The 27,706-nt window shown below is 43.3% G+C and overlaps 1 protein-coding gene across 1 annotated transcript in view; it reads right to left on the bottom strand.

Moving 5' to 3' along the window:
* Nucleotides 1-27,706, bottom strand: part of LOC138681194 (spermatogenesis-associated protein 7 homolog) — a 121,886-nt gene that overhangs the window by 64,455 nt on the left and 29,725 nt on the right. The window contains exon 3 of the mRNA XM_069768498.1: nt 9,035-9,127. Coding sequence (XP_069624599.1) covers nt 9,035-9,127 — 93 coding nt within the window. The remainder of the gene's footprint in view (nt 1-9,034; nt 9,128-27,706) is intronic.

Here is a 27,706-nt window from a genome sequence, read left to right as displayed (position 1 = left end):
TATTTTTTCTAATGGGATGAGGTTCATATGACACATCAAACTTATTGAGAATTTCACAAGAAAACAATGGTGTACTTGGTTTTAACGTAACTTTATTCTTTCATGAGTTATTTACAAGTTTATGACCACTTATAAAATGTGTTCAAAGTGCTGCCCATTGTGTTAGATTGTCAATACAACCATCTTCTCCCACTCTTGACACACTGATAGCAACACCACAGAAGAAATGCCAGCACAGGCTTCCAGTATCCATTGTTTCAGATGCTGCACATCTTGTATCTTCATAGCATAGACAATTGCCTTCAGATGACCCCAAAGATAAAAGTCTAAGGGGGTCAGATCGGGAGAACTTGGTGGCCGTTCAACTGGCCCACGACGACCAATCCATTTTCCAGGAAACTGTTCATGTAGGAATGCTCGTACCTGACACCCATAATGTGGTGGTGCACCATCTTGCTGGAAAAACTCAGGGAACGTGCCATCTTCAGTGCATAAAGAGGGCAACACATCATCATGTAGCAATTTCATATATCCAGTGGCATTGAGGTTTCCATTGATGAAGAACGGCCCGACTATCTTTGTACCCCATATACCACACCATGTGGAGATATGAGACGTGCAGCATCTGAAACAACGGATACTGGAAGCCTGTGCTAGCATTTCTTCTGCGGTGTTGCTATCAGAGTGTCAAGAGTGGGAGAAGACGGTTGCATTGACAATTTAATACAATGGGCAGCACTTTGAACACATTTTATAAGTGGTCATAAATTTGTGACTAACTCATGAAGGAATAAAGATACGTTAAAACCAAGCACACCATTGTTTTTCTTGTGAAATTCTCAATACGTTTGATGTATCACATGACCCTCTTCCCATTGGAAAAAATAAAGTTGGATCCAAAATGACTGACATCAAAATGGTCACCACCCATCTTGAAAAGTTTTCCCCCTCTCATATACTAATGTGCCACAAACAGGAAGCTGATATCACCAACCATTCCGATTTTATTTAGGTGTACGCATATAAATGGCCCGCCCTGTAGCTTCTGCTCAAGTCTCAGGGGTTCTTATTTTAGATTGGAGCCTCTGGTTACATCTCCCTTTTGTGCCCATTAAGGAAAAACTTTGCTATTTTAACTTGCTGCATAAGTTAATACCACGAGACAGAATTACTCAGTGGCAATTATAATAGCAACATCTCCCACTTAGTGGCTACTCTAATGCACTTGAGAAAAGGCATGCCCACTTTCTTGCCATGTGTCCGATTGTTCCAAGGCTAGAGATGGGTGAACACCTGGATGTTCGGGTCTGGCGGGTTCGGCCGAACAGTTACAAAAAGTTCGGATTTGGGTACCCCACTTGCCACCTCTACAGGACAAGTGGGAAGAGATAGGCAAAGCACCAGAATTGGGTGGCTGCGGGCTGCTATTGTTAGGCTGGTGGGAGTCAAATATCCATGGTCCCTTACCAGCCTGAGAATACTAGCCTCCAACTGCCTGCTTTAGCAAGGCTGGTTGTCAAAAAATGGGGAAACATCAAGCCGTTTTTTTTAAATTATTTATTTAAATACGGTAATTAAAAAAAACAGTGTGGAGACCCCTCTATTCTTGCTAACCAGCCTTGCTTATGCTGACAGCTGATGGGTTGCAGCCTCCAGCTGTGAGTTTTGCCTGGCTGGTTATCAAAAATACAGGCGAATCCATATAGTTTTTTTTTTTTAATTATTAATTTACAGCGCATTCGCCAGCTGATCAATACTCCCATCAGCCGCTACTGCTCTCGCTGTTATTAGCGGCAGCAGGTGTCGGCTGATGGGAGCAGTAGTCCCATTAGCCAACGCCAATGACTGAAGGTAAACTTTATACCTCCGATCATATCTGCAAGCTCACGCTGTCATTTGACAGCCTGGGAACCCCAGCTGTCTGACTGGCGGTGATAATTTTACCGCCGATCAGAGGCAGTGTTTGCTGCATTGTCATAAACATAACAGTGCAAGAAACACCCGATGTTTGGGGGGAGCCGAACCGAACAGTAACACAGACTCCCTGATGAAGTCATGTTTGGTGTCCATGCCCGAACAGTAGGTAATTGGTATGAACGCCGAACTTTACTGTTCGGGTTCGCCCATCTCTATCCAAGGCCCTCAGCAATCATCTGAAATCTGCAGTGGAAACTCAAAGGAAAAATGAATTCTATCAGCAGTGCCCCCGTAGGAGAAATAAAGCATTACATGTTTAAAGATCAATACATTGAATGTTTGTTTATTAAATGTTTGTGTTACTTTTTACAAAGTGTATAAATTAAATATAAAAAATTGTCTTAATTTGCATCTTCTCCAGAAAAGAAAAAAAACACTGATGGCTGAAACCTAGCATTACAAAAAAGCAAAAACACAGAGAGAAAGTACAGAGGAGCAGAATAAAAGGATGCAATGGGAGAGCCGCGTCTAGGGTTTAATTTAGTTATTTTCTGCTTGTCATCAGTAAGTCTAAACTTTTATTGAGAGTGCAGAATTTCTAAAAAAAAAAAAGTACAGGAGTCAAACCCTGTGTGAATTCTGCATGAATCAATAAACAGTGCTGCAAAATTCATTACAGCAATTCATCACGTCAGGTCAAAAAGTCTATTTCTTTTGATGAGTGCATAAAGGAATAGTCAACTAACTCCTGGTGCCTCCAACAGCCTCTACACATGAAAACACAAAAAAGCACAGTAAAACCAAAAACACTCTGTTGCAAAAAAATCACAGCCGTTCTGTCCAGCGTGTCCACATGGACATTCCTTTTCTGAATCCTGCTCATACAGGTATTGTACATATGACCAGGTTTTAAATACATCAGATAGGGATTACATACATTAGCTAGGACTGCTCTGATACGGGTATACCTTGACGTTTGGTAGAGCGGCTTAATATACATTTTTTGCAAAAAACGTATCAACCAAATACCCTGTTTTTTCCATCTTTTTACCAGCACTTGCTGTCCACTGTGATTTTTTTGCAACAGAGTGTTTTTGGTTTTACTGTGCTTTTTTGTGTTTTCAAGTCTCTTGGTGGTGTGAACATGTCTCTACGGGCTTGTTCACTGTGCGCGCAGCTCATGTGTTCTGGTTTTACATATAGATAGTAACAAATGTAAGAGAATAAACACTGCTTCTCTGAAATCAAATTTAAAAAGTAATAATTGTGCAAAAGGAAAATACATTTTCTATTAAAAAGGTCTCGTATGAGCTGATCAAACAAATCAATTGCAATTTGTGGAAGAATCTGTTTGATTTCCCAGCACTGCCTCCATAGTGGATATGAAACACAGTTGTTAATTGCTGAATGGACTTTGCCTGGATCTGCTGGTTTCTCCAAATTGAGAGATGCTCTTTGTAGTTGCTCTCTACTATAGATAATAGATGAGGGGTTTGACCCATATTGTGTATTTCTAGAACTTTAAAGAGAAAGTATAATTAGAGGTTTCTTGGAAAAATCCAAATGATACAGATTCAGAACAGTTCAAATTTACAGTTACGCTCAAAAGTTTACATACTCTAGCAGAAATTGTGCTTTCTTGGCCTTTTTTTTTTTTTAGAGAATATGAATGATAACACCAAAACGTTTTCTCCACTCATGGTTAGTGGTTAGGTGAGGCCATTTATTGTTAAACTACTGTGTTTTCTCTTTTTAAATCATAATGACAACCCGAAACATCCAAATGACCCTGATCAAAAGTTCACATACCCTGGTGATTGTGGCCTGATAACATGCACAGAAGTTGACACAAATGGGTTTGAATGGCTACTAAAGGTAACATCCTCACCTGTGACCTGTTTGCTTGTAATCAATGTGTGTGCATAAAAGCTGAGTGAGTTTCTGGGATCCAGACAGACTCTTGCATCTGTCATCCAGCCACTGACGTTTCTGGATTGTGAGTCATAGAGAAAGCAAAAAATTGTCAACGGATCCACAAGGTAGTTGAACTGTATAAAACAGGAAAGAGATACAAAAAGATATCCAAGGAATTGATAATGCCAGTCAGCAGTGTTCAAACTGTGATTAACTAATGGAATATCAGGCGCTCTGTAAAAACAAAACCACGGTCAGGTAGACCAACAAAAATTTAGTCCACAACTGCCAGGAAAATTGTTCAGGATGCAAAGAAAAACATACAAATAACATCAGCTCAAATACTGGACTCTCTAAAAACTTGCGGTTTGGCTGTTTCAAGATTCACAATAAAGAGGCACTTGAAGAAAAATGGGCTGCATGGTTGAGTCGCCAGAAGAATGCCATTACTGCGTAAATGCCACAAAGTATCTCACCTACAATACGCAAAACAGCACAGAGACAAGCCTCAAAACTTCTGGAACAAGGAAATTTGGAGTGATGAGACCAAAAAACCTTTTGGCCACAAGCATAAACGTTACATTTGGAGAGAGGTCAACAAGGCCTATGATGAAAGGAACACCATTCCAACTGTAAAGCACGGAGGTAGATCGCTGATGTTTTGGGGATGTGTGAGCTACAAAGGTACAGGAAACTTGGTTATATTTGAAGGAAAGATAAATGCAGCATGTTATAAGCAAATACTGGAGGCAAATTTTCACTCTTCAGCCCAGAAACTGCGCATGGGACATACTTGGACATTTCAACATGACAACGATCCAAAACACAAGGCCAAGTTGACTTGTTGTTGGCTACAGTAGAACAAAGTGAAAGTTCTGGTGTGGCCATCTCAGTCTACTGACCTCAATATCATTGAGCCACTCTGGAGAGATCTCAAGCGCGCAGTTCATGCTAGACAGCCCAGGAATTTACAGGAACTGGAGGTTTTTTGCCAAGAAAAGCGAGCAGCTTTACCATCTGAGAAAATAAAGAAACTTATCCACAACAACCACAAAATACTTCAAGCTGTCATTGATGTTAGAGGGGGCAATACACGGTATTAATGAATGAGGTATATAAACTTTTGATCAGGGTCATTTGGATGTTTAGGGTTTTCGTTATGATTTAAAAAAAAAAAGAATACACAGTAGTTTGACAATAAATGGCTTCACCCAACCACCAACCATGAGTGGAGAGAAAGTTTTGGTGTTATCATTCATATTCTCTGAGAAAAGGCCAAGAAAGCAAAGATTCTGCTGGGGTATGGAAACTTTTGAGTACAACTGCATGTGGTGGTCTATCCCAGGGCAATCTTCAAGTCAAAGGCAAATATCAGGTCACAGTAAAGACTGACAGTCAATTCAGCATTTATCAAGAATAATCAACATGAAATTGTGCCAAGAAGCTTAAAGCTCCTTGTCTCCAGAAGTGGGGATGAGCAGCATTTGTTATATGTGGTGCTCTATCCAGGGGCAAGAGAGATTGCCATCCTAGAGGGGAGCATACATGCTATTTACTGTGAATGACGAGTGCAATAATTAACCACCAAAGAACAAGGATTTTGCACAGCAGAGAGGAGCATGCAGACTTATTCCTGACTGTGAGGATAGCCACACTGGAAGAGTCTGAGTACTGATGCCTGAGTGTATAAAGGAGTGCCATTATCAGAGTGACTAGAGTGTGCAAGCTATGGTGAATATAATGTCTGCATATATCTTGGAGCACACTGTTCACTGTCGTGCTCTCTGTTATGTATATATGCTAAATATTGCAGTTTAAATTTAATGCATTCACTATTAGTATTCAGTTTGTTAGTACACATGATGTCCTTGACGCTTGTTTCATTCCGCCAGCAGATGCTATTCAGATTTATTTTTTTGTAGAGTGTGCAAACTGCCAGACAAGAATTACTAAGGTAACTGCTGCCAAGATAGGTGATTAGTAGGAGGTGTCATGACCAGCACCATGCATATCACAGAAAATGTGTCTGAGTGAAGGAGGAGCTGCTGAGGAGTTTGCCTGCAGCCTTTTACAAGTACAATTTGTGGCCTCTTAAAAATACTTTGTAAACATCAAGCTCATAGTCATTACCTCCCAGTAAGAAAAATCTTCTTGAACAGTCTCTTTCATCATTCATGAATGGGGTAACAACTGTATCAACTCTGTCCGTTAAAGGGAACCTGTCACCCCCCTCAGGCGTTTGTAACTAAAAGAGCCACCTTGTGCAGCACTAATGCTGCATTCTGACAAGGTGGCTCTTTTAGTTATGCTCCCTGCACACGCTGAAATAAATGCTTATAAAATGTGCCCCTTCATACCGTGAAATGTTCCTGGAGGCGGGTCTTTCCCTCCTAATCAGAAAAAGCACAGCCGTCACTCCGGACCTGTGCTCGCCGGGCGCCTCCTCTTGCTGCATTATTGTCCCCGGTGCCTGCGCCGTAAGTACGAAGAGCAGCGCAACTGTGCACGCCCAGAAAAACAAAACTTAATGCACAGGCGCCGGGGACGATAATGTAGCAAGAGGAGGCGGCGCCCGGCACGCACAGGTCCGGAGTGACGACTGTGCTGCGTCAGATTATGGGGGAAAGACCCGCCTCCGGGAACATTTCACGGCATGAAGGGGCACATTTTATAAACGTTTATTTCAGCATGTGCAGGCATCATAACTAAAAGAGCCACCTAGTCAGAATGCAGCATTAGTGCTGCACAAGGTGGCTCTTTTAGTTACAAACGCCTGAGGGGGGTGACAGGTTCTCTTTAAGTACTAGTGTATGCATATTATTTAAAGGGCCATACCACATAATTTATGCACCCTTTGCAGGATGTGAACCCTGTCTACAGTGTTGCCAAGCTGAAAAGTGACATAATCAGTTAGTCTATTGTGAGTACAAAGTGCCCAGTCTGAAATCTAGAGACATTCAAAACTTTTAGGCTATAGATAGCGAAAGTGAATGGAAATTAACCACTTAAATTAGCATGTGAAAATTTGGCCACCTCTGGTCAAAATTACTGCTATTGTGAACAGTAGCCTTCTCCTGCTTTGTGGTCCTCCACCATTTTCATTTTCAGAGTGCTAGGCAAATGCTTGGAAGAACCCATGGCTGCTGTTTTGGCACAAGGATAGAGGAGGCCGAGTTTTTATAAAGCTGGGATATTTGCATCATTTGGCCTTTCCTAACGGTGATAGTGACCAAGCCATGACCCTAACAGGCTAATTAAGGTCTAAAACCTTGGTCAAAGTTATCTGAGCACACAAATCTCCAAGGGTGCCCAAACTTTTGCACTGGCCCATTTTTTCTTTTTGCAATTTTTAAAATGGAAAAAACAGCAATTTTTTTAGCCTAAAATACAAAGGAAATGTGTCATCTTTAACTTTAGGCCTTTTAGAGATAACTTCATCTTCAACTTGCTTGACTGTTCACAATAACCGTAATTTTGACCAAGAGTGCCCAAACTTTTACATGCCACTGTACTACCAGGTGTTTCAATAGAGTTTAGCTAATATTTTAGGAATCTCAATAGAGGGACACTTTATGATCAACTTATAATAAAGGGACCCTTCTAACAAGTCCGAAGAAGGACATTCGCTTTCAAGAGTAGAATATTTTCAGAAAATAGATTTGATTTTAATATTCAAGAAGGGTTTATAATGGCCCTCACAGTCCCCTGATCTGAACATCATTGAAAATCTGTGGCTAGACTTCAAAACAGTAGAAGATGCAAGAAGACCCAGGAATCTTACAGAACGGGAATAATTTTCCAAGGAAAAATGATTTGATTTTAAAATTCAAGAATGAAAACAAGGAATAAATGGAATAAAACCCATATTAATGTATTGAACGTTGTAGCGAGAGGTGAGAGGGGCTCGTTCTCTAGAGTTTACAGTGAAAATATCATGAATTACTAAAACCACAAGACAGGAAGCCACAAATTCTATTTGATCACACATGTCATTCCCCCCCAGACAGGGATTTCACCAGTTTTTCTCCGGAGTGCATTACTCACTTCATCCCGCCACATAAAACACAAATTAAATCCTTTGACTTGACATTGTGTTTGGGGTATTGTAGAATCAAAGGTAAAAGATCTGATTTACATCTCAACAAGTAGGAGCTTTAATATATTATCAGATATATGAGAGAGGAGCTGCTGCTTTGTTTTTACTACCTCCCTCCACAAACAAATACTGAGTTTTCACTTCTGCCCTCTGATAAAAAAAAACAACTTTTTTATGCCAATACATGGAAAGAGCTATTTTATTTGAAGGAAAACCCTTTTGACCTTGCCATAGAGTTTCAGTATAAATACCCTATTGTTTTGTGTTTACAACTCCCCCAAAAAAGGAAAACGCAAAAAATGAAAATAGTCTGCTCATGAAAGGGTTAAAATAATTGTCAAATCAGGGACCCTCTCTGTTGCCGCTCACTATCCAGGATAATAGGTAAGAGTTTTAAAAATACTAGATATATATGAAACTATAGGCTAAAAACCAATAAAATCTTATGTAGAAAGGGATGGGAGGTGGCTGTGCAGTGTGGCGCTGGAGTCAGTGCATGCGCATAGCGTCTGAGTGAGCGTGTGCGCATACCGAACTACAGCACCATTTTATTGAAGACACTGTGTATGCAAATTCGCAGACACAGTGTCTTCAACAAAATGGCGCAGGATATCACGGGATGCGGACGTGTTGACTCTGGCACCATTTTATTGAAGAATTCTACTGCAACATCAACATAGCAGTCAGCACGCACTGGCCATCGCCATTATTCCTATGGCCGGCGCATGCGGACTGCTATGTTGATGTTGTAGTACATTACTTCAATAAAATGGCGCCGGAGTCAACACGTGCTCCTTCCATGATCTCCTGTGCCATTTTATTGAAGACACCGTTTAAGTGTACCAATAAAAATGCTCGCCACCAGGGCGTAGAACAGTTTCAATAGCTAGTGAAATATAAAGGGAGATGTATCTTTGTTGCCCATATCATCCAATCAAGGCTCAGCTTTCATTTCTTAATCTGCTGTGGTAAGATGAAAGCTGGACTGTGATTGGTTGCTAGGGGCAACCAAGATGGTTTTCCTCTTAGTTTTCATGAATCTGCCCCAATGTATAAATTCACATCATCCAATCTCAATAGTTAAAATATTTTTCATCCATTTTGTACCTTTTGCAGAATTCAGCTTTCGGTAGTGAGTGGACATGTGGTCTTGAATGAGGAACTGTGTTGACAGGGAACATGAAGATCCAGGAAGGAGCGCTTTTGAGAAAGAAAAACAAAAATGGAATCAAAATAGAATTATAGGATTGTAAAAAATATCTTTCAGTAGGAAATGAAAAACATAACAATCGTTGGTACTAGTAGTATAGTAAAAGGCATAAAAATGCTCAAAATCTACCGTAAATAAGATGTAGGAAGCTAAATAAAAAAAAGGAAAAATGGTTACCAGTGATTTGCGGTAAAATTTTGACACTACCCCATTTCTTTAATATTTTCCTATAGGAGAAAGAAAGTTTTGTGGTAACCTTGAGAATTTTGACGAGTATCCTGACGAGTTTGGTTAGCATTCCTAGTCATATTGCCAGGTTCTTTAAAGGGTCAGATTTTGACTAGTATATTGCCCAGCCACGTAGTATATTGCCCAGTCACGTAGTATATTGGCCAGCCACGTAGTATATTGGCCAGCCACGTAGTATATTGGCCAGCCACGTAGTATATTGCCCACTCACGGAGTATATTGTCCAGTCACGTAGTATATTGGCCAGCCACGTAGTATATTGCCCAGCCACGTAGTATATTGCACAGCGACGTAGTATATTGCCCAGCCACATAGTATATTGCCCAGTCACGTAGTATATTGGCCAGCCACGTAGTATATTGGCCAGCGACGTAGTATATTGGCCAGCCACGTAGTATATTGCCCAGCCACGTAGTATATTGCACAGCGACGTAGTATATTGCACAGCGATGTAGTATATTGCCCAGTCACGTAGTATATTGCCCAGTCACGTAGTATATTGCCCAGCCACGTAGTATATTGCCCAGTCACGTAGTATATTGCCCAGCCACGTAGTATATTGCCCAGTCACGTAGTATATTGCCCAGTCACGTAGTATATTGGCCAGCCACGTAGTATATTTCCCAGCCACATAGTATATTGCACAGCGACGTAGTATATTGCCCAGTCACGTAGTATATTGCCCAGCCATGTAGTATATTGCCCAGCCACATAGTGTATAGCAGAGACACGTAGTATATTGCCCAGTCACGTAGTATATTGCACAGCCCACGTAGTATATTGCCCAGCCACAGAGTATATTGCACAGCGACGGAGTATATTGTCCAGCCACATAGTATATTGCCCAGTCACGTAGTATATTGCCCAGCCACATAGTATATTGCACAGCGACGGAGTATGCAGCACAGAGCCACGTAGTATAGAGAGTCCTGCTATACTCACCATCCGCCGCCTTTCCCGCTCCTCGGGACGCTCCCGGGATCGCTCCATTGCAAGAGTCAGCTTCCGGTCCCAGGGCTGGTATGAACAGGACCTGTCATGACGTCGCGGTCACATGACCGTGACGTCACGGCAGGTCCTTGTCGCACACTAGCAATGGAGCGGTCCCGGGAGCATCCCGAGGAGCAAGAAAGGCAGCGGATGGTGAGTATAGCAGGTTTTTTGTTTTTTTATTATTTTTAACATGACATATTTCTACTATTGATGCTGCATAGGCAGCATCAATAGTAAATAGTTGGGGACACACAGGGTTAATAGCAGCGGTAACAGAGTGCGTTACACCGCGGGCCGTTACCGCTGCCATTAACCCTGTGTGAGCGGTGAGTGGAGGGGATTATGGAGCGGGCGCCGGGCAGTGAGTGCAGGGGAGTAGGGGAGGGACTAATTGGACTGTGCCCGTCACTGATTGGTCCCGGCAGCCATGACAGGCAGCTGCCGAGACCAATCAGCGAATGAATAATCGTGACAGAAGGACAGACAGACAGACGGAAGTGACCTGTAGACAATTATATAGTAGAGTAGATGGTGGCCCGATTCGAACGCATCGGGTATTCTAGAATATGCATGTCCACGTAGTATATTGCCCAGCCACGTAGTATATTGCCCAGCCACGTAGTATATTGCCCAGCCACGTAGTATATTGCCCAGCGACGTAGTATATTGCCCAGTCACGTAGTATATTGCCAAGTCACGTAGTATATTGCCTAGTCACGTAGTATATTGCCCACTCACGTAGTATGTTGCCCAGTCACGTAGTATATTGCCCAGCCACGTAGTATATTGCCCAGCCACATAGTATATAGCAGAGCCACGTAGCATATTGCCCAGCGACGGAGTACATTGTCCAGCCACATAGCATATTAGTAACATAGTAACATAGTTAGTAAGGCCGAAAAAAGACATTTGTCCATCCAGTTCAGCCTATATTCCATCATAATATATCCCCAGATCTACGTCCTTCTACAGAACCTAATAATTGTATGATACAATATTGTTCTGCTCCAGGAAGACATCCAGGCCTCTCTTGAACCCCTCGACTGAGTTCGCCATCACCACCTCCTCAGGCAAGCAATTCCAGATTCTCACTGCCCTAACAGTAAAGAATCCTCTTCTCTGTTGGTGGAAAAACCTTCTCTCCTCCAGACGCAAAGAATGCCCCCTTGTGCCCGTCACCTTCCTTGGTATAAACAGATCCTCAGCGAGATATTTGTATTGTCCCCTTATATACTTATACATGGTTATTAGATCGCCCCTCAGTCGTCTTTTTTCTAGACTAAATAATCCTAATTTCGCTAATCTATCTGGGTATTGTAGTTCTCCCATCCCCTTTATTAATTTTGTTGCCCTCCTTTGTACTCTCTCTAGTTCCATTATATCCTTCCTGAGCACCGGTGCCCAAAACTGGACACAGTACTCCATGTGCGGTCTAACTAGGGATTTGTACAGAGGCAGTATAATGCTCTCATCATTTGTATCCAGACCTCTTTTAATGCACCCCATGATCCTGTTTGCCTTGGCAGCTGCTGCCTGGCACTGGCTGCTCCAGGTAAGTTTATCATTAACTAGGATCCCCAAGTCCTTCTCCCTGTCAGATTTACCCAGTGGTTTCCCGTTCAGTGTAATGGTGATATTGATTCCTTCTTCCCATGTGTTTAACCTTACATTTATCATTGTTAAACCTCATCTGCCACCTTTCAGGCCAAGTTTCCAACTTATCCAGATCCATCTGTAGCAGAATACTATCTTCTCTTGTATTAACTGCTTTACATAGTTTTGTATCATCTGCAAATATCAATATTTTACTGTGTAAACCTTCTACCAGATCATTAATGAATATGTTGAAGAGAACAGGTCCCAATACCGACCCCTGCCCAGTCACGTAGTATATTGCCCAGCACAGAGCCACGTAGTATAGAGACTTAAAAAAATAAACATATACTCACCATCCGAAGGCCCGTTGAAGTCCTGCTATACTCACCATCCGCCGCGTTTCCCGCTCCTCGCCACGCTCCCGGGACCTCTCCATTGCATGCGGCAGCTTCCGGTCCCAGGGCTGGTGTGAGCAGGACCTATGATGACGTCGCGGTCACAGGTCCTTGTCGCACACCAGCCCTGGGACTGAAAGCTGCCGCTTGCAATGGAGCGGTCCCGGGAGCGTGGCGAGGAGCGGGAAAGGTGGCGGATGGTGAGTATAGCAGGTTTTTTTTTTATTATTATTTTTAACATGACATATTTTTACTATTGATGCTGCATAGGCAGCATCAATAGTAAATCGTTGGGGACACACAGGGTTAATAGCAGCGGTAACGGAGTGCGTTACTGCTGCCATTAACCCTGTGTGAGCGGTGAGTGGAGGGGATTACGGAGCGGGCGCCGGGCAGTGACTGCAGGGTAGTAGGGGAGGGACTAATCGGACTGTGGCCGTCGCTGATTGGTCGCGGCAGCCATGACAGGCAGCTGCCGAGACCAATCAGCAAATGAATAACCGTGATAGGACAGACAGACAGACGAAAGTGACCCTTAGACAATTATATAGTATATATATATATATATATACACATATATATATATATATATATATATATAACGCTGGGAGCGTCACTCTGTCCGAAGCCTTTATAGACTGCGCAAGCGCAAGTGCCGGCGCAGTCTGGCCTCCACAGAGTGACGCTCCCAGGAGATCGCGGTATGCGTAAACACTGAACGCACACCGCGATCTCCACCGGAGAGTCAGGGACCGCCAGGAGGGTAAGTATATTCACATGTCCCCCGTTCCAGCACTGCGTGCGGCTCCGTCTCCCGGGTCCTCTGCTGTGACGTTCCCAGTTCAGAGGGCACAATGACGCGCTTAATGCGCGCCGGCGCCGCCCTCTGACTGAACAGTCACAGCCAGAGGACCGGGAAAATGGCGGCGCGCAGCGCTGGAAAGGGACAGACAGGTGAGTATAGCAAGTGCTGGGGGCCTGAGCTAGCGGTGATACCGGCACCTGACCCCCACAGCGCGCCGGTGTCCCCGCCTGCTCAGGCCCCCCAGCACTTGGCGCCCAGCGACGATAGGTGAGTATGGTATTTTTTTTTTTATATATATGGCAGCAGCATACAGGGCATATATAATGGAGCATCTTATGGGGGGCATATAATACAATGGTGGCGCAGGATGGGAGCAGCACATGACAGAACGGGGGCGCAGGATGGCAGCAGCACATGACAGAATGGGCGCAGTATGGCAGCAGCACATGACAGAATGGGGGCGCAGGATGGGAGCAGCACATGACAGAACGGGCGCAGGATGGCAGCAGCACATGACAGAATGGGCGCAGGATGGTAGCAGCACATGACAGAACGGGGGCGCAGGATGGCAGCAGCACATGACAGAACGGGGGCGCAGGATGGGAGCAGCACATGACAGAATGTGGGCGCAAGATGGGAGCAGTACATGACAGAACGGGGGCACTGGATGGCAGCAGCACATGACAGAACGGGCACAGGATGGGAGCAGCATATGACAGAACGGGGGCGCAGGATGGCAGCAGCACATGACAGAACGGGCGCAGGATGGGAGCAGCACATGACAGAACAGGGGCGCAGGATGGGAGCAGCACATGACAGAACAGGGGCGCAGGATGGGAGCAGCACATGACAGAACGGGGGCGCAGGATGGCAGCAGCACATGACAGAACGGGGGCGCAAGATGGCAGCAGCACATGACAGAACGGGCGCAAGATGGGAGCAGCACATGACAGAACAGGGGCGCAGGATGGGAGCAGCACATGAAAGAACGGGGGCACAGGATGGGAGCAGCACATGACAGAACGGGGGCGCAGGATGGGAACAGCACATGACAGAACGGGCGCACGATGGCAGCAGCACATGACAGAACGGGCGCAGGATGGCAGCAGCACATGACAGAATGGGCGCAGGATGGTAGCAGCACATGACAGAACGGGGGCGCAGGATGGCAGCAGCACATGACAGAATGGGGGAGCAAGATGGGAGCAGCACATGACAGAACGGGGGCGCAGGATGGGAGCAGCACATGACAGAATGTGGGCGCAAGATGGGAGCAGTACATGACAGAACGGGGGCACTGGATGGCAGCAGCACATGACAGAACGGGCGCAGGATGGGAGCAGCATATGACAGAACGGGGGCGCAGGATGGCAGCAGCACATGACAGAACGGGCGCAGGATGGGAGCAGCACATGACAGAACAGGGGCGCAGGATGGGAGCAGCACATGACAGAACAGGGGCGCAGGATGGGAGCAGCACATGACAGAACGGGGGCGCAGGATGGGAACAGCACATGACAGAACGGGCGCACGATGGCAGCAGCACATGACAGAACGGGCGCAGCATGGGAGCAGCACATGACAGAACGGGGGCGCAGGATGGGAGCAGCACATGACAGAACGGGGGCGCAGGATGGCAGCAGCACATGACAGAACGGGCGCAGGATGGGAGCAGCACATGACAGAACGGGGGCACAGGATGGGAGCAGCACATGACAGGATGGGAGCAGCAAATGACAGAATGGAGTCGCAGGATGGGTGCAGAACATGTCAGAATGGAGGCGCAGGATGGGTGCAGCACATGTCACAATGGGGGCGCAGGATGGGAGCAGCACATGACAGAATGGGGGCGCAGGATGGGTGCAACACATGACAGAATGGGAGCGCAAGATGGGTGCAACACATGGCAGGATGGGGGTGCAGGATGGGTGCAGCACATGACAGGATGGGGGTGCAGGATGGGTGCAGCACAGGTCAGGATGGGGACGCAGGATGGAGCAGCTCATGACAGGATGGGGATGCAGGATGGAGCAGCACATACCAGGATGGAGACCATATATCAATATAGATGCTCGCCACCCGGGCGTAGAACGGGTTCAATAGCTAGTATATACAGTGGGGCAAAAAAGTATTTAGTCAGTCAGCAATAATGCAAGTTCCACCACTTAAAAAGATGAGAGGCGTCTGTAATTTACATCATAGGTAGACCTCAACTATGGGAGACAAACTGAGAAAAAAAAATCCAGAAAATCACATTGTCTGTTTTTTTAACATTTTATTTGCATATTATGGTGGAAAATAAGTATTTGGTCAGAAACAAAATTTCATCTCAATACTTTGTAATATATCCTTTGTTAGCAATGACAGAGGTCAAACGTTTTCTGTAAGTCTTCGAAAGGTTGCCACACACTGTTGTTGGTATGTTGGCCCATTCCTCCATGCAGATCTCCTCTAGAGCAGTGATGTTTTTGGCTTTTCGCTTGGCAACACGGACTTTCAACTCCCTCCAAAGGTTTTCTATAGGGTTGAGATCTGGAGACTGGCTAGGCCACTCCAGGACCTTGAAATGCTTCTTACGAAGCCACTCCTTCGTTGCCCTGGCGGTGTGCTTTGGATCATTGTCATGTTGAAAGACCCAGCCACATTTCATCTTCAATGCCCTTGCTGATGGAAGGAGGTTTGCACTCAAAATCTCACGATACATGGCCCCATTCATTCTTTCATGTACCCGGATCAGTCGTCCTGGCCCCTTTGCAGAGAAACAGCCCCAAATCATGATGTTTCCACCACCATGCTTTACAGTAGGTATGGTGTTTGATGGATGCAACTCAGTATTCTTTTTCCTCCAAACACGACAAGTTGTGTTTCTACCAAACAGTCCCAGTTTGGTTTCATCAGACCATAGGACATTCTCCCAAAACTCCTCTGGATCATCCAAATGCTCTCTAGCAAACTTCAGACGGGCCCGGACATGTACTGGCTTAAGCATTGGGACATGTCTGGCACTGCAGGATCTGAGTCCATGGTGGCGTAGTGTGTTACTTATGGTAGGCCTTGTTACATTGGTCCCAGCTCTCTGCAGTTCATTCATTAGGTGCCCCCGCGTGGTTCTGGGATTTTTGCTCACCGTTCTTGTGATCATTCTGACCCCACGGGGAGGGATTTTGCGTGGAGCCCCAGATCGAGGGAGATTATCAGTGGTCTTGTATGTCTTCCATTTTCTAATTATTGCTCCCACTGTTGATTTCTTCACTCCAAGCTGGTTGGCTATTGCAGATTCAGTCTTCCCAGCCTGGTGCAGGGCTACAATTTTGTTTCTGGTGTCCTTTGACAGCTCTTTGGTCTTCACCATAGTGGAGTTTGGAGTCAGACTGTTTGAGGGTGTGCACAGGTGTCTTTTTATACTGATAACAAGTTTAAACAGGTGCCATTACTACAGGTAATGAGTGGAGGAAAGAGGAGACTCTTAAAGAAGAAGTTACAGGTCTGTGAGAGCCAGAAATCTTGATTGTTTGTTTCTGACCAAATACTTATTTTCCACCATAATATGCAAAAAAAATGATAAAACAAAAATGACAATGTGATTTTCTGGATTTTTTTTCTCAGTTTGTGTCCCATAGTTGAGGTCTACCTATGATGTAAATTACAGACGCCTCTCATCTTTTTAACTGGTGGAACTTGCACTATTGCTGACTGACTAAATACTTTTTTGCCCCACTGTATATATACAGCTCTGGCAAAAATTAAGAGTTTGTCTGATTTTTCTCTTTATAGGTTTATTCTTGAGTAAAATGTAAATTGTTCTTTTATTCTATAAACTTCTGACAACATGTCTCCAAATTTCCAAGCAATAAGTTTTGTATTTTTTTCGGACAAAGAAAAATGGTCAAATTACAAAAACAAAACCAGTTCTTTCAGACCTCAAATAATGCAAAAAAACAAGTTCATAATCATTTAGAAACAACAATACTATTTTTTTTTTTACTCAGGAAGAGTTCAGAAATCAATATTTTGTGGAATAACCATGATTTTTAATCACAGCTGTCATGCGTCTTGGCATGCTTTCCACCAGTCTTTCACACGGCTTCTGGTGCAAAATTTTGAGCAGTTCTTCTTAGTTTGATGGCTTGTGACTATCCATCATCCTCTTGATTACATTCCAGAGGTTTCCAATGGGGTTCAGTTCTGGAGATTGGGCTGCCCATGACAGGGTTGTAGATTGAGGTTCTGCAGCAGTTGAGGTGTATTATGTGGTATATACAATTGTGTGAAAAAGTGTTTGCCCCCTTCCCGATTTCCTATTCTTTTATATCTTGAATGCATTCCAGAGATCTCCCTTGCTCGCATGTGCATGTTTTGTTTGTTCCTCTCCCCATCTCCATATACCCCTATTGAATTGTATAAAGATTTTTGTATTTTTGAGAAAAATTGATCGTAGTTTCTTTTCGTATACAATAGTTATATATGTATGATGGTCAGATACGCAAATACAATAGTGGCAGGACAAAAGATATAAGCAGAGGGATCATGTCAATTACCGGGTTAATGTTCGACCATGTGTGCACTGGGCCTTAGGGTGTTTGGTTTGCCAGCTGGCTCCTAGTTCCTTCAGAGCATGTTACTCTATGTAGTCCACATTTCGATTTGAACCGCATGCATAACAAACACCACACCACATGGCCTTTCACTAGGCTTTTATCCACTTTGGGTCACTCATCTCCTGCCCTCTGGGCTGAACCCATATCCTCTCCCCTTTGCCTCTAGCAGCTAAAAACTTCAGAACCTAAGATGAGTCACAACTGTTTAGTGGACTGTCCTGGTGCCACCGGATCCAGCTGGGCCCCTGCTACACATTGAGAATAAACACATCTTTGCTATCTGGTTTCTATTAGCCATTCTAAGTATCTCCCCTTCCTGTGGTGTTAGAACAGATCGAAACCCTGGGAGGTGTTCAGTCTATTCCAGAGAGCTTGAAAATGTACACGATGTACAGCTAGGACATATAGTATCTCCGTAACTCTTTATGAAATTATGTTTCCAGAATACTCTTTGCCAGCTTCAGCATGACTGTATCTTGCAATCAAGCTGTTGTCCTGCTCTGAGCTGGCTGGCTCAATGCGTGAGATCTGTCACAGCCTTTTGAGGCTTGACCCCCCTGCTGAGCTAGGTGTTCTCCTACAGCTGCAAGCTGATGAGGGTTTGTAATTCCATGTGAAATACGATAAAATTTCATGTCAGTCATTTGTATCTCCCATGTTCTTCACCTATACATTATAGAAAAATGGGGTTTCTAAAAATCACAAGCACTTTAATTTTTACCTATATTTCTTGTGAATATCCCAACTTTGGTCCTATCTTTTTGTACTATTGACCCTTGATACAACTTGTGGAATTATTGCGAGATTGCCGGGAAGATTTAATATCTTGTCCTAAATTCCTAGACTGCTAAACTTGCTGAAAAGTTTATAGACTTTGAAAAAACAGCCATGGTGCGTAAAGAATGGAGTTTTAGATGCTGCAAATGCTGAGCAGGAAGTGATTAAACACTGATGTTGGAAACACGATAAGGAAAATTACAATTAAGGGGTGAGAGGGACGACCTGCACTCTTCAACTCCCTTTACCATTAGTCTGCCTTCCCATAGAATCATGGCCGCATGGGCTCCTCGCCTTATATGACACAAGAAAATATTATTCACATGAAACTAATCTCTTCCTGAAGTCTGCAATAAGCGCAACACAGGACAACGATAAGAAATAGCAACCCAAGTGCAAAATGTACCTCACTGGTGATACTTTTTTACCTTCCATAGAACCCATCCAACCTCCTAAAAAGCCTCAAAGATATGTCAGCACCATAATTTGCACACAGCACCATGAAATATGATGACGATATATACAGATGTATCCTTCTTTACCTTTCCTCTTGGCTTGATGCATTTCAAAGTATCACCAGCTCTGAAGAAAAAACATATTTATCTGATACTCTGTCTGGAGATGGGTATGTTATATCTCCATGTCACCACCCAGTGGCTGTATTGTAGCTCGCAGCTTATTAAGCATCTTGCTAGCACATTGAGATAATGTAATTAATTTGTATTGCGAAAATTTGCAGGTTTTTTTTTAACCTACTTTGCAAAAAGGCAACACAGGACACATCTGTAGGCGGTAAGCCAAAAACCTATCTCCTAAAATTTTATTTATGAGACAGTTTAAGCCCTACACCCACCAAAACATTCATGAAATTCACATATTAGGACACTTTGTATGAGTTTACCTTCCCGATTTTGTGGAACAGTAGTGTAAAAATTGAAATGCTTGCAAAGCATTTGGATAGTTGTGACGCTGTCACTTCTCACGGACAAGCCGTGAGTAGAGGAAGTCAAGGAGTCCAAGGTCATAAGCCAGGAGGGTAAGTCACAAACAGAGGGGTGAGACAAAGGCATAGTCAGGTCACAATCCGGGATCAGAATTCTAAGAAGTTAGCGGATCAAAACAAAGGGGCTAGGCAAACGGATGGTCAAAGCAGATTCCAAGGTTTGGCAACATAGATCAGAATATAAGAACTCAGAGCCCAGGGCAAACACACACCACTTGAGCTAAACTACAACTGGCAATCTTCTAATCATTTTCACCCAGCAAAATAACCAAACAATCACCCAGAACGGGCGACACCTGGAGGAAAGCCCACTGGCCTGGCTGGATTGGACAGCTGAGCTGTCATTCGCAAAACTGACAGTTCAGCATGCCCCGGCCTCAGATTGGGTGGCTGGGTTTTCACTCATAATACTGACAGCATAGCATGCTCCTGATCCTATAGGGCGGCTAAGCTGTCCGTGTGTCCTTAGGACACAGTGAGGGGTGGAATCGTGACAATAGCATAGTCATATAAAGTTTTAACATTGAAAAAAGTTTTGCACTTAATGAGTGGTTTTGCTAAAAAAAAAAAATATATGGAGTGTTATGGCTGTATAGGTCCTATTACAACAATTAAAATTGATACCCGTTTGTAGTAATCTGATGTGCCAGTGCTGAGAAATCAAGCTCTGAAGCCACAAGCAAATTATCTGGAGTCAGGAAGGAATTTTCTCTATGATGGTAGTGTTTTTTTTTTGCTTTCCTCTTGATGAACCCGTCATGATAATAATAAGCTAATTTTTATTTCTTATGATGTACCTACACGGAATACGCCTAAAACAGATGATGTTTTTCTTGGATCCCTCACGATAATAATTCTTCTTCAGCGTTGGAAAATGATCTCTCATGTCAGAATAATTTAGAATACGAGCTAAAACCTTAGGAAAGGCTTCGTGCTGCTTGTAAAACAAAGGTCGGCGATGCTCCCCGCAGGTCTGCGCTGCTCCTCTCGTGTTCTCTCTGCTAGGTGTTGTTTTATTAATGGCAAAGTAATCAATTACCAAGCATGGGTCCGAACTTTCAGAAGCTCTGCACTAACATTAACTCTTAGAGGCATTGTTAAAGGGTCATATGCCGGGGCGGACATACCATTGGTGCAACCCGTGCGTTGGGTCAGGGGACCAAGTGGTAAGAGGTTAACATCCACCTCCAAAACAGGTGGAATTGGGCATTACGATGAGCCATTAGACTGCAATGGGCCCATATATTGTTCTTGCACAGGGGCCTCTTCTGTCTGATCATATGATTATCCTAAAAGGTGATTTCTTGCTTTGGAGGACCAGGCCTGTCCGTACATGATTCATTTGATAGGCTGGCATGTAATGCCTCTTTTACTCTGTAGTGGCCACTGTAGGGAAAATGTATTGCCAGATTAGGTGTACCATTTGATCGTTGCGGGTTTAGGAAGCCAGACCCACTGATTTCTTTTTTTGAGTAAAGGTTTTATTACTTAGGGAAGACTAGTTTCTCTTAAGCAAAATAACATTGGGATCAATTATCATAACTCTGACTGTGAGACATTTTCAATTGTTAGTCGATTGATCATCTTACTTACTTAGTGTTTATACCTGATATGCTTTTTTTTTATAAGGCTTTGTGAACATTTAATGGCCACAAGGAGATAAGAAAAATAGAAAGAACCATCAGCTTACCACATTTATCAAGGCAAATGTTGATAAAATTCCAATAGAGGATGCTCGCATAGTACAGGACTTGTATTCCTGACAGCAAGACACATACAAAAAGAGGAAAAAATCCAGCGCCAAAAAAGGATGAAAAAAATATTGTTTAAAAAAATCCAATTTATTTAAATACATTTACAGTAAAAAAAAAGTGCAATAAAAAATCTGAAAGCAAAAGAGGGGGTTCAAACATGAGACACCTGTGTAGTCCACAAGGCTCTGTATTACGACCCTGCCAGCTCTACAGGTGCTGATGTATTTCTGCTTTTCTCCATTGAAGCTGTAGTCACCTCTAGCTGGAGGGCGCAGACGTCTACAACTTTGATTGGTGTCATCCACCAGTGATATCTTAGCCAAGTGGGAATCTGAGCCGAGTGGGCTCAAATTCCTGGGGGCCCATTTGGCTCAAATTCCTGTTGGCGACATTATTTGTACATATACAAAAGATGTGCGATCTACAGGTATGGAGCGGTCTCAGTAGTTGAGCCTGCTCCATATAGCTCCAATGAAATTGGAGGTAGCTCAGCAGTTGTAACCCTTTTGATGCCACTGTCAATAATGACAGCAGCATTGGAAAGGAGTGAAGGAGTCCCTTTCGACTCTCATCAACCCACATGTCTGCTTTGGTGCCATCGTATTGTCATGCCAGCCAGGGGCCTACCAAAGACCCTTGTTACTGCCATGGTGAATGCTAAAATGATCAAGAAGAATATCGAAATGGCAGAATTGATGTTTTTTTGGTCACTTTGCTACACAAAGAATGGACTAAAAAAAATCAGAAATTTCTAAAGATCCCAATCTGGTGATGATAAAAACTACAACAAACAAGCAATGACACAACCCTGTTTGAGGTTAGGACGAAAATTAGAAGGCGATGAGGGGCCCCTGTTGCCTAAGGGATAATATAAGCCTGTATCTGCCTGTGCCAACCACCAAGGGGAAAGGAATGCCATTGACATCAGTGGTTTGCATGTGTAAAACAAGGACATTCTGGGTGAGGGGTGCTAGCCATTTTTGACTCGGGTGAAAAAAATGGGTGTCCAAAGCTGAGAATGCATATTTATTTACATAGATATATATATATAATAAGGCTTTTAATAGTATTTAATTAGTAGTATTTATTTAGTATTTAACAGTAGGATTTCTAAACCAGTTGCATAGAGTTTATCACCTCTCGCTAGTTCTTGGCACTTGGATTTTTCTTCCTCATTCCCATGCTATAATTCAGCATCATCTCTAGTATATTGTTTGTGCACTTTTATCTGAGAACCTAAAGACAATTTTATTTGGGTACTACATGATTAACGACAGTGGTGTTGGGGGGTCTGAGTATGGACCGGGATGCATTGAATGGTCTCCTGACCCAAAGGACACAGCCTGATATATGCCTATGAGACCGTTGAGTTTGGGTCTAGAGACCAGTGACCGCTCAGCGCATCATGGACCGTGACATAAGGATTTCTAAATGAAACCTTAAGGGGGTCCCAAAAAAAGTTGGACTTTAGCTTTATGCAAATAGAAAACAAAGGATCGGGAATAATGTATTCAGCTGAGTGCGGGCAGGAGAATCCCAGTCCCTCTGGGGTTTATCTAGCTCCAAAGCTCCCCTTATATGTTTAAGAACCTCTTATAATTGGGTTTTCTCATATAATTGCTAAGTTAAATCTCAGGAAAATATTGTTGTGTGTTTCGTTTCACAGCAACCTTCAGCCGTCTTCAGATTTATCTAATGTATGCACAGAAAACAGGCGCTCTCTGTCATATCTCTACAGACCATTACACAGAAATATGCAGCCTGGCTTCTAGAATTGTTGATATTTCATCTTTTCAATCTATTTTAATGTTTGTTTTTTTTAAGATATTTCTTAAATTATTATTTATAAAACCCGCCCCAAAATGTGCCTTCATCAGGACGTTGATTACTTGTTGCCTTTCTGTTTAGTCTTTTTTCTTTTGTTAATTCAGCTAACAATGTCTTGGATCATAGTTATCGTAATATAGCTCACACACAACTATCTATATAGATTAAAAAAAAATCTAAAAAAAAAATCATGAAGTTTTCACTGCCTCATAATAGGCTGACTTCCTGCTCTATAGAGGTCACTTCGGTAAAAGTCATCCCATTATCTTCACAGCAAGAATTACAATAAGTATCACCTAAATGTAGATTACACAGGATTCACCATTCACAATAGGTGATGTCACAGCTCACCTCCTCCTCCTGTACAATGACTGAAAACACCACTACATACAGTAGATAACACAGGATCCACCATTCACAATAGGTGATGTCACAGCTCACCTCCTCCCCCTGTACAATGACTGATAACACCTCTATATACAGTAGATAACACAGGATCCACCATTCACAATAGGTGATGTCATAGCTCACCTCCTCCTCCTGTACAATGACTGATAACACCTCTATATACAGTATATAACACAGGATCCACCATTCACAATAGGTGATGTCACAGCTCGCCTCCTCCTGTACAATAACTGATAACACCTCCATATACAGTAGATAACACAGGATCCACCATTCACAATAGGTGATGTCACAGCTCGCCTCCTCCTGTACAATAACTGATAACACGCCCATATACAGTAGATAACACAGGATCCACCATTCACAATAGGTGATGTCACAGCTCACCTCCTCCTCCTGTACAATGACTGATAACACCTCTATATACAGTAGATAACACAGGATCCACCATTCACAATAGGTGATGTCACAGCTCACCTCCTCCTCCTGTACAGTGACTGATAACACCTCTATATACAGTAGATAACACAGGATCCACCATTCACAATAGATGATGTCACAGCTCACCGCCTCCTCCTGTAAAATGACTGATAACACCTCTATATACAGTAGATAACACAGGATCCACCATTCACAATAGGAGATGTCACAGCTCACCTCCTCCTCCTGCACAATGACTGATATCATCTCTATATACAATAAATAACACAGGATCCACCATTCACAATAGGAGATGTCACAGCTCACCTCCTCCTCCTGTACAATGACTGATAACTCCTCTATATACAGTAGATAACACAGGATCCACCATTCACAATAGGTGATGTCACAGCTCACCTCCTCGTCCTGTATAATGACTGATAACACCTCTATATACAATAGATAACACAGGATCCACCATTCACAACAGGTGATATCACAGCTCACCTCCTCCTGTACAATGACTGATAACACCTCCATATACAGTAGATAACACAAGATCCACCATTCACAATAGGTGATATCACAGCTTACCTCCTCCTGTAAAATGACTGATTACACCTCTATATACAGTAGATAACACAGGATCCATCATTCACAATAGATGATGTCACAGCTCACCTCCTCCTCATGTACAATGACTGATAACACCTCTATATACAGTAGATAACACAGGATCCACCATTCACAATAGGTGACGTCACAGCTCACCTCCTCCTCCTGTACAATGACTGATCACACCTCTATATACAGAAGATAACACAGGATCCACCATTCACAATAGGTGATATCACAGCTCACCTCCTCCTCCTGTACAATGACTGATCACACTTCTATATACAGAAGATAACACAGGATCCACCATTCACAATAGGTGATATCACAGCTCACCTCCTCCTCCTGTAAAATGACTGATAACACCTCTATGTACAGTAGATAACACAGGATCCACCATTCACAATAGGTGATGTCACAGCTCACCTCCTCCTCCTGTACAATGACTGATAACACCTCCGTAGGCAGATGATAACACAGGATCCACTATTCACCATAGGTGGTGTCACAGCTCACTGTCTCCCTCCCTCTTCAGTGAGGGCACAGAGCATGCTCACAGCAATCTTGAATGAATGGCAATGGCTGCTGTAATGCATCTCTTTGAATGCTGTTAAGAGAAGCTCAGGCAAGATGGTGATAATGGTGTATGGGAAATAGAATAAATAACTTACCAATCAGAAATGAAAACAGTTTACAAATATTAATATTAGTATTAAACAGTAAAAAAAATATATGTGACAGATTACAATTTACCATTAAAAAACGTCTCCTAGGGTGATCTTTTAAAAAAATGAAGTCAAGTATGCATAATATATGATGGGTAGTGTTGAGCATTCCGATACCGCAAGTATCGGGTATCGGCCGATACTTGCGGTATCGGAATTCCGATACCGAGATCCGATACTTTTGTGGTATCGGGTATTGGTATCGGATACATAGAGATGTGTAAAATAAAGAATTAAAATAAAAAATATTGATATATTTACCTCTCCGGCGACCCCTGGACTCAGCGCGGGTAACCGGCAGGCTTCGTTGTTCAAAATCAGCGCTTTTAGGACCTGAGAATCACGTCCCGGCTTCTGATTGGTCGCGGGCCGCCCATGTGACCGCCACGCGACCAATCACAAGCCGCGACGTCATTCGCAGGTCCTTAACGCGCTCATTTTTTAAAAATGAGCGCGTTAATGGCTTTCAAAGACGTAGCGGCTTGTGATTGGTCGCGGCCACGCGACCAATCACAAGCCGCGACGTCACCGCAAGCTATTAACGCACTCATTTTTAAAAATGAGCGCGTTAATGACTTTCAATGACGTAGCGGCTTGTGATTGGTCGCGTGGCCGCGACCAATCACAAGCCGCGACGTCACCGCAAGCTACTAACGCGCTCATTTTTAAAAATGCGCGCGTTAATGACTTTCAAAGACGTAGCGGCTTGTGATTGGTCGCGGCCACGCGACCAATCACAAGCCGCGACGTCACCACAAGCTATTAACGCGCTCATTTTTAAAAATGAGCGCGTTAATGGCTTTCAAAGACGTAGCGGCTTGTGATTGGTCGCGGCCACGCGACCAATCACAAGCCGCTACGTCTTTGAAAGTCATTACCGCGCTCATTTTTAAAAAATGAGCGCGTTAAGGACCTGCGAATGACGTCACGGCTTGTGATTGGTCGCGTGGCGGTCACATGGGCGGCCCGCGACCAATCAGAAGCCGGGACGTGATTCTCAGGTCCTAAAAGCGCTGATTTTGAACAACGAAGCCTGCCGGTTACCCGCGCTGAGTTCAGGGGCCGCCGGAGAGGTAAATATATCAATATTTTTTATTTTAATTCTTTATTTTACACATCCCTATGGATCCCAGGGCCTGAAGGAGAGTTTCCTCTCCTTCAGACCCTGGGAACCATGAGAATACCTTCCGATACTTGATGTCCCATTGACTTGTATTGGTATCGGATATCGGTATCGGCGATATCCGATATTTTTCGGGTATCGGCCGATACTATCCGATACCGATACTTTCAAGTATCGGACGGTATCGCTCAACACTAATGATGGGATTGACAATAGTTCAGAGTCCAGACCTATATCCAAATGAGGATTTTAAGCTTTCTCAGAGCAATGAGGGTACTATCATTGATCATAAAATATGAAAGATATCAAAAGGCAAGAAGGGTGGTAAAAATCTCTCAATCATAATAAATAAAGACTCCTTCCGCATAGTATTATCAGAGTGGGGGCATAGGATTGTCACATATAGAGGTCTGAGAGGAAAAATAAAAAATGAAGTTCTGTTTGTTGGATAACATCACTAAGTAACTCCTAACCGCTTGGGATGAGAGGACTTGGTTCTTTTTTCCCTCTCATTACCTTTCTGTATTTTTGGGAGTTAATTCCTTATAATCTTATTTTACACTCTTGAACCTCTAATCAAAGTCAAGCTGGACTAGGCCCTCTTTCGTAAGATGTTATTCTCATGTTATTAAATTGCTTTAGTTAGTTAGACAGCACAAAAGTTTGTGATTGACTTGCTTTTTCTATCCGCTGTTATTCTTCTTCAATGAGAGCTTTTATCTTACATAGTGTACAGTTTGTTTCCAAGGAGCTCAACCACTAGAGCATTACCGATTAGGCACAGTAGTTACATTTCAGGCTGAGGGCTTAATTGTTAAAATACCAGTAACCTCTCTGCAGTCCATTGATTTCTATATAGCAGTTAGTTGTTCACCTTCCCCCATCCCTCTCATCTCCTGAGCTATCAGTCCTGTAAAATCACAATCAACTAGCCCCTAGCATGGGCAGCTTCCAGAGCAGTTCTCCTATTTACTGCTCTCATTTTCCCCAACTGTATGATAGTTCAAATATCCTATTATTGCTATATGCAAATATAATGATATCAGGGTAGACAGATCACACAGAAACAGACCATTAATTTGTATTAGCCAGATGAAGCTTTTGGAATAGAACTGTGACTCGAGCAACTATGAAGTAAAGAGACTGCTGAGCTATATGCTACATAAGAGACAACTGTGCAAGTTTACCCCCACTGCATCTAATGAAAAGGAGGCTAAAACCAACTGGAGTTTGGACCTGCTTCCACTGCATCTATAGCAGCCTTAGGCTACTTTCACACAT

This window comes from Ranitomeya imitator, chromosome 5 (assembly GCF_032444005.1).
Source record: "Ranitomeya imitator isolate aRanImi1 chromosome 5, aRanImi1.pri, whole genome shotgun sequence".
NCBI classification, from domain to species: Eukaryota; Metazoa; Chordata; class Amphibia; order Anura; family Dendrobatidae; genus Ranitomeya; species Ranitomeya imitator.
The sequence above is the reverse complement of the archived record's forward strand: the minus strand, read 5'-3'. Positions and strand labels throughout refer to the sequence as shown.